We start from the raw sequence: 15,433 nt of genomic DNA, 5'->3' as shown, positions 1-15,433 counted from the left end.
TTCTCCTGCCCTTCATTTAACATATCTCCACTCCCCTGCTGATGCATAAGTCAGCCACAGCACCCCAACAGATGGCTACACAGCCTCTGCTTATGTGCCCCCATCTCCCCAGTGAAAAACACCACCAAGTCTGCACCTTATTTAATGAGGATTCCCGGGGATCGAGTCTCGTCCTCGTTTATATTCCTCAAGTTTCTCTCCGTTTCTTCCGAGGGCCTGCAAGAGAACGCAACAAGGATGCACGGCTCAAGAGGGAAACCGGAATCTCCAGACAACCCAAAACCATCTTCCCGTTCAGTCCTGAGTCAACATTTCCAGGAAAGCTCAAGCAAGACATGATCTCAGTTGTCTTCGGTCTCATGGCCTTTCCCAAACAGAGATGCACTGCTCCTAGCAAAGGAGGTTCTCTTTCAATATCCCGGCTAATTACACCCCTTTATATTGTATTTCCCACGGCCATGTCTTGAATAGTCTTGCATAGTACGAGAATTTAAAATGGGAGACTTACGCCAAGTAATCCTTCACTTCCTCGGCCGTGATGTCTCCGGTCGTATCTAGAGGCGTGTCAATGCTGTTGTTTGGCGAATCGACAGGGGTCACCGAGAAAGAGGCCTGGTGGTCTTCCGGAGAGCCTGGGTTGGGAAGGAGCAAGAGATGTGGGAAAAGAGCCGACCCCATCAAGAACATTCATAGCCAGAGGTCTTTTATCTCCACCCGCTTTCGTATCATCAGGATGCTTAGAAAAGAGACAGGGTGTTACCAACAAATACAAAATTTGCTCCAAAATGTCTCATCGTTAAGTATTTTCCTTTTTAAAAAAAGTCAAGATGCTTTCTAAAAACCCATAGAGCAAGAAAACATTTTAAAGCAATTTAACTGAACGAGGAACACAGAAGCAAAGGGGAGAACACTACTATCTAGATGTTTGGGACTACCTCCCCCATGGTCCCCTACTCTTAACCAAGCTGGCTGGCACTGATGGGAGTTGATGTCCGAGACCGCGGAAGAGCCCATCGCTCCCAGTTTCCAGGGAATCTAGAAGGGTTGAGGGAGGATAAATCAGGTTTGGAACTCGGGGCAAGAGTTTCCTTGGGTTATCGGGACAGATGGCCGCTCCCAACTGATCTGTTGTCCGCTCCGCATCCTGATACGAAGAGACGTGTCCTTACGTTCGCTACTTGTGAGGGAATGGTTGGCCTCCGAACTTTGCAGGACGTGCGTTCCGTTGGCCTGGTTCAGTTTTGGTGTTACTGTGAAGTTGTTCCTGAAAGAACAAGGAAGCGGTATTTTTAAAAACAGGCTTCTAAAGTGCTTGAGCATCCTTAAGGACTAGCAACGTGGCCTCATTTTAAACAAAAGCCAAGGCGAACAAGACAGCTTCTGCCTTCTTGCAGAACTCGGCCTGAATAAATAACCCGCTTTGCCTTTGATGAAACCAACGACCAGCCCAACAATGTTCACGGAATGAAGGGGAGCAAGGATTTCCCAGTAGCCTCGCAGGAAGGAGGAGCAGAGGAGGGCTGTTCTCACCCAAAAGAGGTGGCGTCATGGATGCGGCTGGTGTCCAAGACGCAGAGGGGCTCTGTAATGTTTCTGGTGCTGAGGGAGAACCGCTCAAACTCGGACGGAGAGATCAGGTAGAACCCTTAGAGAAGCCGAGAAGAAGAAAGCAACACCGTAGATAAAAAGTAAAGGAATAAATAAAAATTAAAAAGCAGCCAGTTGGAGGTATTTAAATCATTTATAATTCATACTGCATTCCTTGCCATTTCTTTTTCTATTCTCTCTTCCCCCCCTCCAATGAGCTCAGTGTGGTTGTGTCTCTTCTGTCCTTCCGCCTTTCTTTTCACAACACTCTTGCAAGGTGGGCTGCTCACACCCTCCCAAACTGGCCTGACATCGCTCACGGGGCTCCATGGCCAAGCAAGGATCGGAACCCAAGCCTCCCGACTCCCGGTTCAATTTCTAACCACTACCCCACACTTGGTCGGTCCTTGAACAAGCACGGGAGCGACCCCCGTGTCAAAGCGCTTCTGAATTATGTAAATCCTCACCACTATTTCGAGTCTGGAGCACATGAGAAACTTAACCCCGGCGGCTGCCAAGCCCGGTAAGTTTCTACGGCAGAGCAGAATCTCAACCCAGGATTTGAACCCAGTCTCCAGGATCTGAATCCAACAGTCTATCTACTACAAGGCACTGGCTCTCAGTGTTCAAACAGCATGGAGGGGGAATTCCCTGTTTCTAGCACAACAGGATTCCATCTTTGCGGGATCTGTATCCACTGATTCGCTTATCCACAGTCTGAAAATATTAAAAAATATTGAAAGGTCGCAGAAATAGTTATTTCTAATGATGAAGTTACCAGAACTGGCCACTAGAGAGAGCCAGAAACCATGCCTTGTATAGCATTTGCTAAAATCCATGTTTTCCTACATCAGTGGAAGGACTTGGAATGGATGCCCTGTAGATACCGGGCTCTTCCAGTCCTTTCTCCGAGCATGCCTTTCCAAACCGTATTTACTCATCAGCATGACTCTCTGATTTTTTTTCTCCAAAATGCATCAGTGGCCTCCCCAGGCCTCCCTCCCCGCGCTGCTGCCCAGGGCGGGTCAGACCCACCTTGCCCGTGTTTGGTGAAGACGCAAGAGGCAATCCCGCTGATGTCCTCTTTCCGGATACAGTCGTAATGGACCTGCGGCCGTAGACCCGGCACCGTAAAGATGTGGATGTCGCCCAGGTTGGTGAGGCAGGCCAAGCCGTTCTCCGAGTAGTCCTCGCAGGCGGCGCTGGCAAAGTTCACCAGCCCCACTTTCCGCACCCGGCAGCCTTCGTGCGCCGTCAGCTTGAATTTCGTCTTGGCACTGACTTTGGGCAACGTGAAAACCTGGAACGCGCAAGAGAAGGGGTTATTTCCACCCCAAACAGCAGCGGCCCATCATCTCCGCCTCTAGACCTTTTGAAGAAGAACGTCTGGCTTCCATCTTCCTTACAGGCAGGCCACACCGTCCCTCGTCCACTCACTTCTGAGCTCGCGGGCCACCCCTCGGCTTTATTTACTGCCCAGGTGCACACAAGAACAGCGCACGCGCGCTAGGACTCAGCCAAAATATTTGCAAACCGACATTTCCGCACAAAGGGAGAATGGGAGGACGCAATGGCTCCCCCGCCACCCGCACGCCCTCCTCACATTTATAATAGTCGTTGCCTGCTCCTTCCCTCGTCGGCAACTTGAATTTTTAAAAAAACAGGCAGCTTCAGGTGAGTTTAGACTAGGAATCCCGATTGAGGAACGAACATATTGCAAACAGGGAATGACGCCACATCATCGTGAATTCAGTTTGGAGGGAGGGCAATGTTTTTCTGCCATCGCTCGGAATGAACTAACGTCTCCGGACCGCCTTCTTCCAAAACGCGGGAGGCCACCGCTGGATAGCTCCGTGGTTTAAGGCCTCTGGCTATGGAGCCAGAGGTTGGGAGTTCGATTCCCCCACTGGGCCTCCCAGACAGAGGCTGGACATAAGTGTCTCTTCCAGCTCTGCAGTTCAGAGGTTATTATTATTAACTTACAGAGATCCTAAGAATAGCACCGGCCCGCATTTCCTTACGGCGCATGCCCGCATAAGCACCGCATCGCTGAGCAGCTGCACGCAGACATTTCATTAAAAAAGCAAGATGGGAAAGACACGGGCTTCCTTCCCCGGATAACGGGCTTACCTTGAATTGTTCCTCCGAGGCAATGAGGACCGAATGGCTGCCCTGCATGTCGGGGGCTTTGGCCAAGTCCCTCGAGACCTCGTAGGGTTCCGGCAGAGGGTTCCCCCGGCCGTCGAGGACAGCGATGGAGACCACCGGCGCTCTGTGCATGAGCTGGATCTCCTTGCCCAAGACGGCTTCCACAGACCGCTCCGAAAACTTCTCCTGCGACGGGACTTCCAGGGCGTAGGCGAAGACCGAGCCGGAGTTGGTCCCAGCCCACAAGGTGGGTCCGTGATGGGCAGCTAGGGGGTGGGGGAAGAGGGCCAGCAGCGTGAGACAAAAAGGGATAAAAAAACCCTCAAGAAACAACACACACACACACACACCAGCCTGGGGTCCCCCCCCCTCTCTGCCCCCCCCTTACCGTCTCGAAGGAAGGTGTCGGCGAAGTAGAGGCACCGCACGACTCCAGAGAGCGAGTCGTCGGCCGACCGGGGTTCGATCCGCCGCTGGACCGGGGTCATTTCCACTTCGTGGGGGCCGGGCTGCTCAGCCAGCTGGGCGTTGGCTTCCTGCACCTGGGGGGTGGACGGGCGAGGGTGTCAGAAGGAGACCATATCTTCGCCTCAAGGTGTCACCATGACCCAATGTTGGCACGAGGTAGATCACTGAACGATGGGCTCAGGAGAGGTGGGTTCATATCCCCGCTCGGCCGTCGAGCCTCGCTGGGGGACCATGGGCTGCTTGCTCTTCTGACCTCCCTCACAAAGTTATTGTGGAGGAAAACCAAGGAGGAAGGGAGGTGGAGAAGCCAACCTGAAAAGTCCAGGCTGCCAGCTTTAATATGGGATGGGGACCACGTCACCCACTGGAATTAAGTGGCCTGGTCAGCGCCAAGATGGGTCTCACTCGGGACTCAAACCCTCCGCTCTGTTTTACCTTGCTGGAAGGACTGCTGGCGTTAATCCTCTTCTTCCCGGACACCCGGCTCTTCCGGATCCTTCGGAAGGACTGGCGGAGCGACTTCTTCAGGGATTTGACGCGGGAGAGGGGCCCTTCCATGGCCAGCGAATCATTGGGGTGCAACGTACACCTGGGGGAAGCAAGCGGGGCCCGCCGTAAGCTCCTCCGGACAACAAAACTGTACTCAGAACTTGGGAGAAGCAACAACAACTCCCACAGTCCTCAAAGGGGCACAATCAGGGGCACTGACCACCTCAGGAATTCTGGGAGTCGTAGTCCAAGAACACCCATCTGTACATCTCTACTCACAATTCCCTCAGCCAGTGGTCAGTATCCCCTGCAGATGACAGGATTCTGGGAGTTGTAGTTTTTTTAAAAAAATTTACTTCCCAAAACTCTGAGTGTATATCCCAACCCCAACCCCCCCCCCCAAATCTCACCCCTATAGGTTTGGCCCTGGTAAGTAAGAGAATTATATAGACCATCACTCTCAGTTGCTCCAGGCTTTGCTTCCCGTTGCTGATTTGTAATAAAATGGGAAGCTGCCTCACTGTTTCCTGGGAGTCACTGTTCTTTGGGAGGTGCTCTCCATAAGAGCCTAATGGGCAATGGGACTACAACTCCCAGAAAGCAACAAGGCAGTTAAAAATCCATGGAAGGATTCAGGAAACCTACGCCTGGCAGGTCCCCTCCCCTTCCTTCTGTCCCAACCCACCTGGCCAGCACAGGATTCCTGCGATAGTAATCGTAGAGCCCGAACCCATGGCTGGTCCCGAACGCCACCAGGTTCCACTCCGAGTGGAGGGTGACGGCCGTGACGGCGGCAGGGGGCATGCACTGCACCAGGGCGCTGGGTTGGAAGCCGGGGGCGAAAGCCAGCGAGCCGTTCTTGGGAGGCAGCCGGTCGTGGCCCTTCCAGGTGAAGCCCTCGCGGTCCTGGAGGAGGTCCAGCACGGCCACGTTGATCGCGTGCTCCGACGTCTCGTCGCTCAGCTCCGTCACCAGCACCTACCCCAATGGGAAGGAAGGAAGGAAGGAAGGAAGGAAGGAAGGAAGGAAGGAAGGAAGGAAGAGCCCGTTTTTAGAGAAAGAAGGAAAGGAGCTTCTTACTGGGAAGTAAAAGTTTGTGCAGCCTGACCAAAGGGCCAGAAACCTAGGGTGTTTGTTTGTTTGTTTTAAACTATAACGCTCAGAATTCCCCTGCCAGCCTCTGAAAAAACCGGAGGGACCTTTTGTGGCATGCAGAAGGAAAATGGGCAAGGTGCCACGAAGGATGCCGTTGAACCCGAAAGGGTCCTTGCTTGATCTGCTGAAGTTCAACAGCCTTCAAGGTTTGGGTCTAGCAGCTGAGGATGAAGGACGGCAGACACACAGCAAACAGGCCTTGCTTCAAGGGGGGCATCGGCGTCGTTACCTGCCCGGCTGTGCCAGCCACCACCATCTTTGCGGAATATTTGCAGAGCGCGATCTTCTGGATGCCCAGCCTGGGGTCGTCACTATAAGGGTCGAAGCAGCCAACCTGGATGAAGGAGATGTTCAGAGGTTTACAGAAACCAGATTCACAGTCTTCCGAGAATTAAAAAAAACACACACATACGTCAGGGTTTTTGATTGAGTTGGTTTGTCTTAAAAATCACAATTGCATCCTTAGCCAATTCATCCGTTTAGGCTGCAGGGGCCACAGACGGCTGTATGTAACCCATGTGCACTCTCTCCACCTGGCCCCTTCAGGCATAACCCATGGCTCGGACGTGTGCAAATATGATAATATTTTTTCTCAAAAAGAAAATAAACCTCCATTTGCACTTCCTGCACACTCCTGACAGCATGCGGGCAGACGTCGGAAAGGTTTACTCCTCATGCACACACCACCTCCTGTCTCATACAAGAACCGAAGAGGGAGGCCACCCTTTCAGGCCATGGAGGCTGATGCCAAAGTCCCGTGGCTAGGACTGGGTGTACCCCAGGGTCAAGGTTGCAAGGAGGTGGAACCACAGCAGAAAAAGGCGAGAAACAGAGGCATCTACTCGACCGCTCAGAGGGTTAGGGGTTTGACCGCAGAGCCAGAAGGAATTTGATTCTCTCTCTCTCTGCACCCACCCCCTGGGGGGCTCCTTGACATGGGTTGGACTCTGATGATCCATACGGTCCCTCTTCCAGATCTGAAATTCTAAGACGAACATTTGCGCAGCCGTAAAAACAGCCCACTTGGAGGCCAGGTGGGATTCCAATGTAATAAATGCCCAAACCGAAAGGACTTCCTTACAGCAGAGAACCCCCCTTCCCGCGCCGGAGCCCGGAACGTGAGACGAGGAGGCAACCTACCTTTCGGAAGGGCGGCCACTCCTCCTCACAGGACTGGTTCAAGCTGTCGTTGTGCTCGCAGTCCGTCTGGAAAATGTTGGCCGTGCCGAGCTTGTACAACGGCTTCAGGGATACTCCGGAGGCGTCCCAGAACCGGACGGAGCCGTCTTCGTGGCTGTGGAGACGGGAAACACGGGGGGGGGCGGTGTTGACAAGGGGTTTCCCACGAAGACGGCAACCTCTTTGAGGTCAGTATAAGTTGGTTGCCGGTGAGAGACTCGGGAGATCTGGGTTCAAATCCCTCCTGTCCCTTTTTATTTTCTTCAAAGGAGACTCACGGCGACTGAGGCACACAGGCAGGTGAGGAAAAAGTGGCTTTAAAACTTGAGGGTTATTTTTTTTGTTAGTTTTTTCTGCACTTCCCAAATTCTTCCTAGAGATATTCTTGAATTCTGGGATCTGGGGCCCGAAAAATCCCACCCCTACTTTTCAAGCTCCAACGCAGCCATATTTCAACGACAGCAGGACCCCCCTGGATCCATGGGAGATCATTTCCAAGCCCCCCCCCCCATGCAGATGCTGAAGCCTGCGGATTATAGCAAACACAACACAGAGCATGGTCTCTGGCTCCCCCTTGTGGCCAGTTCTGGTCACTTCATCTTTAGAAATATCCGTTTATAGGGTTTTTCTTTTAATATTTTTCAGACCGTGGATAAATGAATCAAGAGAGACTGATCCCGTGGATAAGGGGGTTCTACTGTATTTTAAATGTGTTGCGTCTCAGTCTTTGGCCATCCTTAGGAACAACCACCTTGCCAGGTAGGCTACTGTGGGTGATCTCCATATCCCTGGTGAAGTCAGCCACGGAAACAGCGTCATGATGGCAAGGCGATCGGATCCTTCGCAGATGGCACGAGACACAAACTGGGTGCTTCATTCAGGATGAGGCCCCCAAAGGATGGCCGGGGACCAGAAGCTGGCCGAGATGCTCCTTCCTCTCCTGCCCCAGCCGGCTGCTCTGCAGCGTCGGCTGAAAGAAGCCGGGCCCTCGGCTGCCAGAGGCCGACCCGCTGCCAGCGATGAAAGGAAGGCCGTCAAAAGCAGGAGGGTGGAAACAGAGAGAAATTGCCGAAAAAACCACCCCAAAACATCCACCCAGCTGCTGATGCATTCTTGCCCGGAAGCCAAATGAAATAAAGCCGAAGGCCTGCATCCAGCCAAAACAAGGAGGGGGTCTCGGCCCACCCGTCTCGGAAGACGATCCTCTAGGGTCTCAGGCCACCTGCTTCCTTCAAGCGGGAGCCCACCCAAGAGGTGGGAGGATCATGGCTGGAGATGATGGAAGTTGCCCTCGAAAAGACCCACCAGGAACAAGAAAGCATCCAGACATTACGAGGACCTTGCAAATGGAGCACAGAAACGACGGCTCTCCGCCGCTCTTGGGTCTCAAGCCTCCAGGGTCCGGAAGGTACACTGCTACTTCCTTTGGAGGCTCCATTTCGTTGTTATGACTCAATCGCCACAGATCTGTCCCACCCCTTCCTTCTTCCATGAATCGGTTAGACCTCTTTTTTAAAAGCGCTTTCAGCTTATGGCCTCATTGTATCTGGTAGCCATGAGTTCCGTAGGTTGTGAAAAAAAGCGAGGGGTTCCCCAAACCCTCTGCCTGCTGGTTTCATGCGAAGGCACCCCCCTCGCCCTGTTTCGAGTTACGCTGCGATTTCTGGATGAGTTGTATTCCTAGCCCACGTTGCTTTCAATGAGCTTAGGATTCTCCCCCTTCCCGCTCTGTCCTCACAACAACCCAAAGAGGTAGAGCCACCTGAAAAGAGTGTGACAGGCTCAAGGGCTCTAGTAGGTTCTGCAGCCCAGCAGGGAATCGAACCCAGATCTCTGGAGTCCTAATCCAACCCTCCAAAACGACTACCTCACGCTGTTGCTCGAGAGAGAAGAGAGAAAAATATGCCTCTATTTTTTCCACAATGTGCTGAAATTCTCCTGTCCTCCATTTGCTTTTTCCCCCCTGAGGAGGGGGCTTCTAGATCCTAGCCTCGTTTATATATTAAAAATCGTCTGAAAAGCATGTGGTCCTCCAACTCTTGAGACTACAATCCCCATTACCCCCCACCTATAGATGATGGGACCTGTAGTCCAAAAACACACAGAGGGAGGGCCAGATCTCTTCCTCTGCTTCACAGCGCCTGCCCCACCCTCTCTGCAACCTTCCACCACAAGCCAGAGCAACGCCAAAGCGTATATTGATTTGCATGGACTCTCTCTCTCTCTCTCTCTCTCTCTCTGTGTCACACACACACACAAACACACACACACACACACAACTGGCATTCATGGCATGAGAAAGAGCAGAACCGACACCGCCCTGAGAACTTACCCGGTCAAGAGGAGGCCCCTCTGAGTGGGTTCCCGGGCAAGGCTTCTCCCTCCGTTGATGGGCCAGTTCTGTGAAGACATGATTTTTGAGGGGGGGGGGGAATGATGTCCGGGGGGAAAAAAACCCCAACATGCACATTTTGAAAACAGACACAGCCAAGCACGCCCCAAATGTAAACCCATGGCGTTTTGATCTACGGGGGGGGGGGGGGGGAGTGCAACCGACATCCAGGGCTCAAATAAAGGCACACGTTAAAATACATTTAAAAGGGGTCTGGATTGTTGGGGGGGGGGAATGGTGGGGGGGGAAGGCTCTTGAACCCAGGAGGACAACAGGGACAGAATGGAAACGGAGGCCGGGGGGGGGTGTCGAGAGGCGCAGCTGCCCATGGAACGGGCAAGATTGCCACAGCCCCGTATTTGGGGGACAAGAAAGGAAACCACACACACACACACACACAGCCATGCCTTGAGAAAGGGCCGAGTGCCTTTTCCCCACAGGGGCCACGTAGCCAAGTGGGGAGGAATACTCCGGCGGCTCGCCTCCTGTACCCACAGGGGTGGGGGGTGGGGAGTGGATCCCACGCTCTTTGGAGATCCCCATCTGACTCTTCTGCTTCCTCGCGCCCCAGCCAAGAGGACTCACCACCGAGGAGAGCCGCGGGCTCTGCTGCTCTCCAGCCCCGATGATCCTCTCCCACAGCTTGAGGGGGACGTTGGAGATGTGGTACGAGCAGGTGATGGCGGACGAGTGGAGGGGGGCCAGGTACGGCGCCGGGATGGTGGGCCAGCCGGGGGTCTGCAGGTCGATCGCCACCAGCTCTTCCTCCACCAGGACCACCAAGGCCGTGGGGTTGTCAAATTCTGGGGAGAGGCAGAAACCAAGAGCATACACACGCGCATGTGCCCTTCGGGAAAGACGCCAGGACCAAGGGACCCAGAAACCAACACACCGTCCCCGAAAGGGCAACGCGCCTACCTGCCTCTGCCTGGGTGTCGTACACCGTGAAGAAGTCGATCACGCGAGAAGTGAAGTCGAGGGTGACCAGCGCCTGTCCTTGGAGGATGGTGACGCAGTGCCGGTCGCCGTAACTTGCCCGCGGCATTCCCCCGCTGAAGATGATGTAGTGACTCCTACCAGGAGAGGAAATAACAGCAAAAAGGTGAGGGGGAAATCGCCTTCTCACCCTCCCACTCACTTATCATCTTTATTATTAATTTGAGCTCCTTTACACCAATGTTGTTGTTATTTTGAAAGTTACAGTAGGACCCCAGAACCTGCAGGGAATCTGTACCAAATGGATGCCCTGTGGATGCTGAGAAACGCAGATAATAGGAAACCCTATTTTAATTGCTAATGCTATACATGGCATAGTCTCTGGTTCCCTCTAGTGGCCCATTCTGGTCACTTCACCTTTAGAAACTCCTATTTCTAGGATTTAAAAAAAAATATTTCAGGTATGTGAGTCGGCAGATACTTCTCCCACAGATAAGGGGGTTCCTTCTGTGGTTCCTTTTCTGCTCCTAAAAACCTCCAGGAAATTTTCTGTAAAACAGGGTTTGACAGGGAGAGCCTATATTGTATCTCACCTCCCCCAAACATTCTCCTCCCCTGCTTTTGTATGTCTGCAGGAACACACTCCTTCCCATAAAATGAGATGCTGGGCTCCCTAAATCCTTTCAAAACAAAGTCCAAAGCAGGATTCTAGAAACCAGAAGTCTTTTTTTTTGGGGGGGGTGTAAATGTTCAGGCCAGGTGTGTCTCATGGTGGGAAAGAGCACCATCTCGTACGACGCACTCTTCCCATAAAGACAATCCAGCCTCGTTTTCTGGTCATGTCCCCATCCGGTGATAGTTCCCGGCAGAGAATTTACTCATTCGTTACATTGCTATTCCGCCTCTCCTCTGACAAACTCAAAGTGGTATGAACCTGGCTTTCTTCCTCCTTAATCTATCCTCAAAAAAAACACAAAAAAACCAGCCCTGTTAGGTAGGACAGGCTGCCTGCCCCTGACTTAAAGTCACCCAAGGGAGATGTAATGAACCCTAATACATCTACTCAGACCGGATGCCCCTGCAGACTCTCCTTGAACCAAGACCGCCCAAAGAAGCAGGATAGGGTCCTACAGATAACAAAATTCAAAATGTTCTTGACATTCAGGGTTCACCCTCCCACAAAATACAGAATCATCAGACCACCGTGGTGTGTGTGTGTGTGTGTGTGTGTGTGTGTGTGTGTGTGTGTGTGTGTGTGTGTGTGTGTGTGTGTGTGTGTGTGTGTGTGTGTGTGTGTGTGAGAGAGAGAGAGAGAGAGAGAGACAGAGAGAGAGAGAGAGTCATTTAATCACATACCCTGATTCACACGTCTGCCATACAATCTTGTTGATAGCTTTACATGGAAACGGGCCTAGAAGGAAACAGGTGGGATTAGATCGTGGCGTCTCCAGTCCATTTAAGAGATGCAGGCATTGAATTATGCCCATTTTCCTGGCTTATTTTCTCAACCCAAGACAGAACGACAAAGAACAGGCAGAGTTTCAAGAAGACAGAAAGCTCGAGGCTCGTTCCACAGAGCCTTCAGGACTCAACTTGACAAACCCACTCTTATACCATGAGTTTGGCTTTTAAAGCCATGGACGACCAGAAAGACAAAAGATGTTGGTTCCAGAGCAAATCAAGCCTAAATTCTCACTAGGAGGTGGAACGATGAAAGAGAGGCTCTCCTACGCTGGGTGCATCAGGAGAAGAAAAAAGCTTGCTGGAAAAGACAGTAAGGCTAACAAAGGAAGTCAAAATAAGAGATGGGTGGTCTCCCTAAAGGCAGCCTGTTTGCAAGACCTGTGCAGGTCTGCCAAGGACGGGACCCCTTTGAGATACGACTTCAGAGGGTCACCATACATTAGAACTGACCAGATCGGTAAGAACTTCCTTAAACATCTCAAAGCAAATGGCAGAGTGACTGCATTCTCAAGACATAGGAAAATAAATCCCCCTTGATTTCAAATTGTCCAATGCATTTCAGACTGAATTATGGCCCTTTTAGGATCTTTCCCCTTGATTTGGCCTGGACCCAGCTCCGAGAGGTTATTCCGGAAGTCCAAAACGGGGTGAGAAAGCAGCCTTTTTAGGCTACAGTTCCAATACAGGCGGCATCTCCCACCTCATCTCAAAGAGAGTTTTCCTTTGCATAAAGAGGACCTGCACTTCTAAAGCAGAGCAAGGCAAACCAAGAGTCAAGTCTCTAGCCCTCAAGGGTCCAGGTCTCACCGTAAGGGATCGTGGAGGTGGCCGGCTGTACGGTTTTTGGGGAGCCACTTGTCACCGACCACACCGCGTAGCCCCCATCGCTGTGCGAGCTGACAATCGTTCGGCCACTGCGCTCCCAAGCAAAGCTTTCCAGTTGCTGAAAAAAAAATTGAAACCTAGCCTTCATCACCACCATTGACTCCGCTCCCGATTTAGCCCATAGTTTTCTCTTCTTAAACCAAAAAGAGCGAGACTTTTCGTGCCTCGCTACCTTAAAACGCAGAAGGACGTGAGCCTTTCGCGTTGTTTCGAAGCCGTGCAGGAAGCGTTTGGGGTGAGCCTCCGTCAAAGAGAAAGCATCGTACAAGCACACCCCGAATGTGACTCATGTCCGTTCCCCCCCCCCCCCGGCCCTCCCGCTCTCGGTAGCCGCTGTGTTACCTGGTTGGCCAAGAAAAGGTGCTCCACATCTCTGGTGTTTCTGTCCCACAGAACCATCAGGCCGCGGCTGTAACCGATCAAGATTTTGGAGGGGTCCCAAGGGTGTTCCTGGAGAGCCTCCACTGGGCCAAGAGCCTTCCCGCATCGGTAGTCCTCGGGCACGCTGCAGGCACCAGAAGAGCGAGGTCTCAGCCTCCTGACCTGATTCTCATGGCCGTCAACAGGCAGGACATTCGGCCCCCAAAGCTAGCCTGCTCTGAGCTTTAACAAGCTACGACTCCCAGCACCCGAATTTAGCTGGTTCTGACAATCCATCCTTCACATACCTCAGGATTAAGTGACTTTGGAGGCTCTGGGGGTCTTTACTATGGGCCACAGCCCCATTAAAGGCCACACCAGCCCCTCCTGGCAAAACCGGACAGGACCGGAAGGAAGGTCAGCCTGGGCTTTAGTGTTTTCAGTTTTTTGAAAAATCCTTTTTGCTCTCCGTAATAAAAGAAGACGCGTGTTGCAGTGGATGGACCTACCCTATGTTTTAGAGGCCAATTCAGCCTCGGAGATTTCTTAGAGGTGCAAGTTCTTCTAAGTTGGCTTTGAGAAAATAATTCAAGGCCGCTGACCTTTGCATGACCTCATCTTGGTACAGGGTCCGGTCCTCCAGCAACGCCAAGCCAGGAAGTTCCAGCAGGTAGACGCCCCCGCCTTCGGTCCCGAGACAAGCCGCGTCACATGTCGGCTGGAGCAAGATGACCGTCACCCGGGTAATGCTGGGAGGAGAGCTGCAGAGACAAGAAGCAGCCGACACTCAAGACTTGCAAGTGTGGAAAAAGATGGCGGTTCCCAAATCTACCTGGAAAAGCAGCCACAAAGCCCCAACACTCTCGGATGCCTGCAGTGCAAAACCCCGTTGGCACTTCCCGATCCCAGATTCCTTGGCCAGCTCGGAACGGAAGGGACCAATCGAACCCACAGCGTCCCCAGGGCATGCTTTTACTCGAGATCTCCCAGAACATGGCAAATCCACCCTTTTTCTGCAATGCGGAGCCCAGGAAGCAAGGAAGCAGGCAGTGGCCAGGGAGGGCAAGCAGACACATTGGGATAAGATGGCCACGCACCCGCCACGAGAGAAGCACGAAAGAGGGGAGGGGGGAAGCGAGGCAGGCAGGCAATGAGTACTTAGCATTGTCGAACCCTGGACGTCCGGGAAGGACGAAGCTCCGCGTCTCCTCCAGGTGAGAGTAGCCGTCTTTCTGGTTGATCTCCCACAGGTGGAGGGTGTTGTCGTCCAGAAGGGAGAGCAGCCGGCCCTGCGAGAGGAGAGCGAGTCACCTTGCCATGCACTCCCAACCTCTCGGACAATTTCTCCAGGTACACACACACACACACACCCAAGACCAGCGTGACTGTGACTGCCCCCCTCCCCGGTCAGCATTCGACACACCATCCCGCACTTTCTTTTACTGTCTGAAAAGACTAAAATGACTTCCGAGCAGACTTTGCAAAGAAAAAAACAAGGTGCGGTAAATGTGGCCTAAACTGTTTCCCCTCCTTTTCCAGGGTCAAACAGACAACATCCTCTTCTTTATTTGTGGCAAGACCCACAGCTCACTGTGGAGAGGGTGGGAGATGATGCTTCTACCCCCAGGGCCAAAATGGCTCAGCCGTGGCTCTGTCTGGGTCCACTTTTGCCTCACAAAATACCATTAAAAATGGCCTGACCACAAACTCTCCAGAGTAACATTTTTCCAGCAAGGAGCCCACATTGTTGATCATGCAATCATCATAATGTTTAAATAATAACTTTTACTTTCTATTTAGAGGGTAGAAAGTAACAACGTAACCCCACCTCGTTTCTTTTTAAAAAGTAACATTCCACCAATTTATTGTTTTCCTTATTTATTTACTGACGCATTTCAAACCTGCGTGATATCAAAACGTGTCATGGCCAAGTGCCATTCAAGAAAAGCAGGTTAAAAGAATTCCCCATGATTTAAATAGTTTAAAAACAATAACGTTTCAAAAAATGTGACCCAGCCGTGATCTTCCCAATGAGCAAAAGCTTGGGGCGAACAGCCAGATTTAAATCTGGTGCTGAAATGAAAACAATATTTGCACCGGTGGCGAGGAGGACGCGTGTTATGAGTGACGTTGCTACGGTCACCGTTGTTATTTCCAAGATTCTTGGTAGAAAGATCGGGAGGGAATTTGAAAAGAGCGGGCCAAACAAGCAGGAAAGGGGCTTCGCTGCCACTCAAAGATGGAACTACAGCAAGCCTCAAGTCCAAACGGTTTACCTGTCCAGGTAGGAAATGCATCTGGGTGACGGTCGCCGTTTCCTTGTGGAGACCGGTAAACTCCACGCCAGGAGCCCCATATCTGAGGAAGCCA

General features: G+C 52.1%; 1 protein-coding gene across 4 annotated transcripts in view; it reads right to left on the bottom strand.

Moving 5' to 3' along the window:
• Positions 1-15,433, bottom strand: part of LLGL1 (LLGL scribble cell polarity complex component 1) — a 50,197-nt gene that overhangs the window by 4,040 nt on the left and 30,724 nt on the right. For 3 of the 4 annotated variants that reach the window (XM_072982479.2, XM_078381333.1, XM_072982481.2), the window contains 20 exons: positions 15,340-15,421; positions 14,222-14,352; positions 13,666-13,824; positions 13,046-13,208; positions 12,626-12,761; positions 11,711-11,765; positions 10,337-10,491; positions 10,004-10,221; positions 9,359-9,426; positions 6,988-7,141; positions 6,077-6,181; positions 5,378-5,670; positions 4,639-4,792; positions 4,124-4,277; positions 3,718-4,001; positions 2,623-2,887; positions 1,531-1,645; positions 1,170-1,264; positions 509-632; positions 137-216 (listed from right to left, as the gene is read on the bottom strand). In XM_072982479.2, coding sequence (XP_072838580.2) covers positions 138-216; positions 509-632; positions 1,170-1,264; positions 1,531-1,645; positions 2,623-2,887; positions 3,718-4,001; positions 4,124-4,277; positions 4,639-4,792; positions 5,378-5,670; positions 6,077-6,181; positions 6,988-7,141; positions 9,359-9,426; positions 10,004-10,221; positions 10,337-10,491; positions 11,711-11,765; positions 12,626-12,761; positions 13,046-13,208; positions 13,666-13,824; positions 14,222-14,352; positions 15,340-15,421 — 2,989 coding nt within the window. In that variant the 3' untranslated portion in view covers position 137. The remainder of the gene's footprint in view (positions 1-136; positions 217-508; positions 633-1,169; positions 1,265-1,530; positions 1,646-2,622; positions 2,888-3,717; positions 4,002-4,123; positions 4,278-4,638; positions 4,793-5,377; positions 5,671-6,076; positions 6,182-6,987; positions 7,142-9,358; positions 9,427-10,003; positions 10,222-10,336; positions 10,492-11,710; positions 11,766-12,625; positions 12,762-13,045; positions 13,209-13,665; positions 13,825-14,221; positions 14,353-15,339; positions 15,422-15,433) is intronic. The other variant, XM_072982480.2, reaches the window with a different exon arrangement.

Source organism: Pogona vitticeps, chromosome 13 (assembly GCF_051106095.1).
Source record: "Pogona vitticeps strain Pit_001003342236 chromosome 13, PviZW2.1, whole genome shotgun sequence".
Classification (NCBI taxonomy): Eukaryota; Metazoa; Chordata; class Lepidosauria; order Squamata; family Agamidae; genus Pogona; species Pogona vitticeps.
Note: the sequence above shows the minus strand (reverse complement) of the source record. Positions and strands in the feature narration are given on the sequence as shown.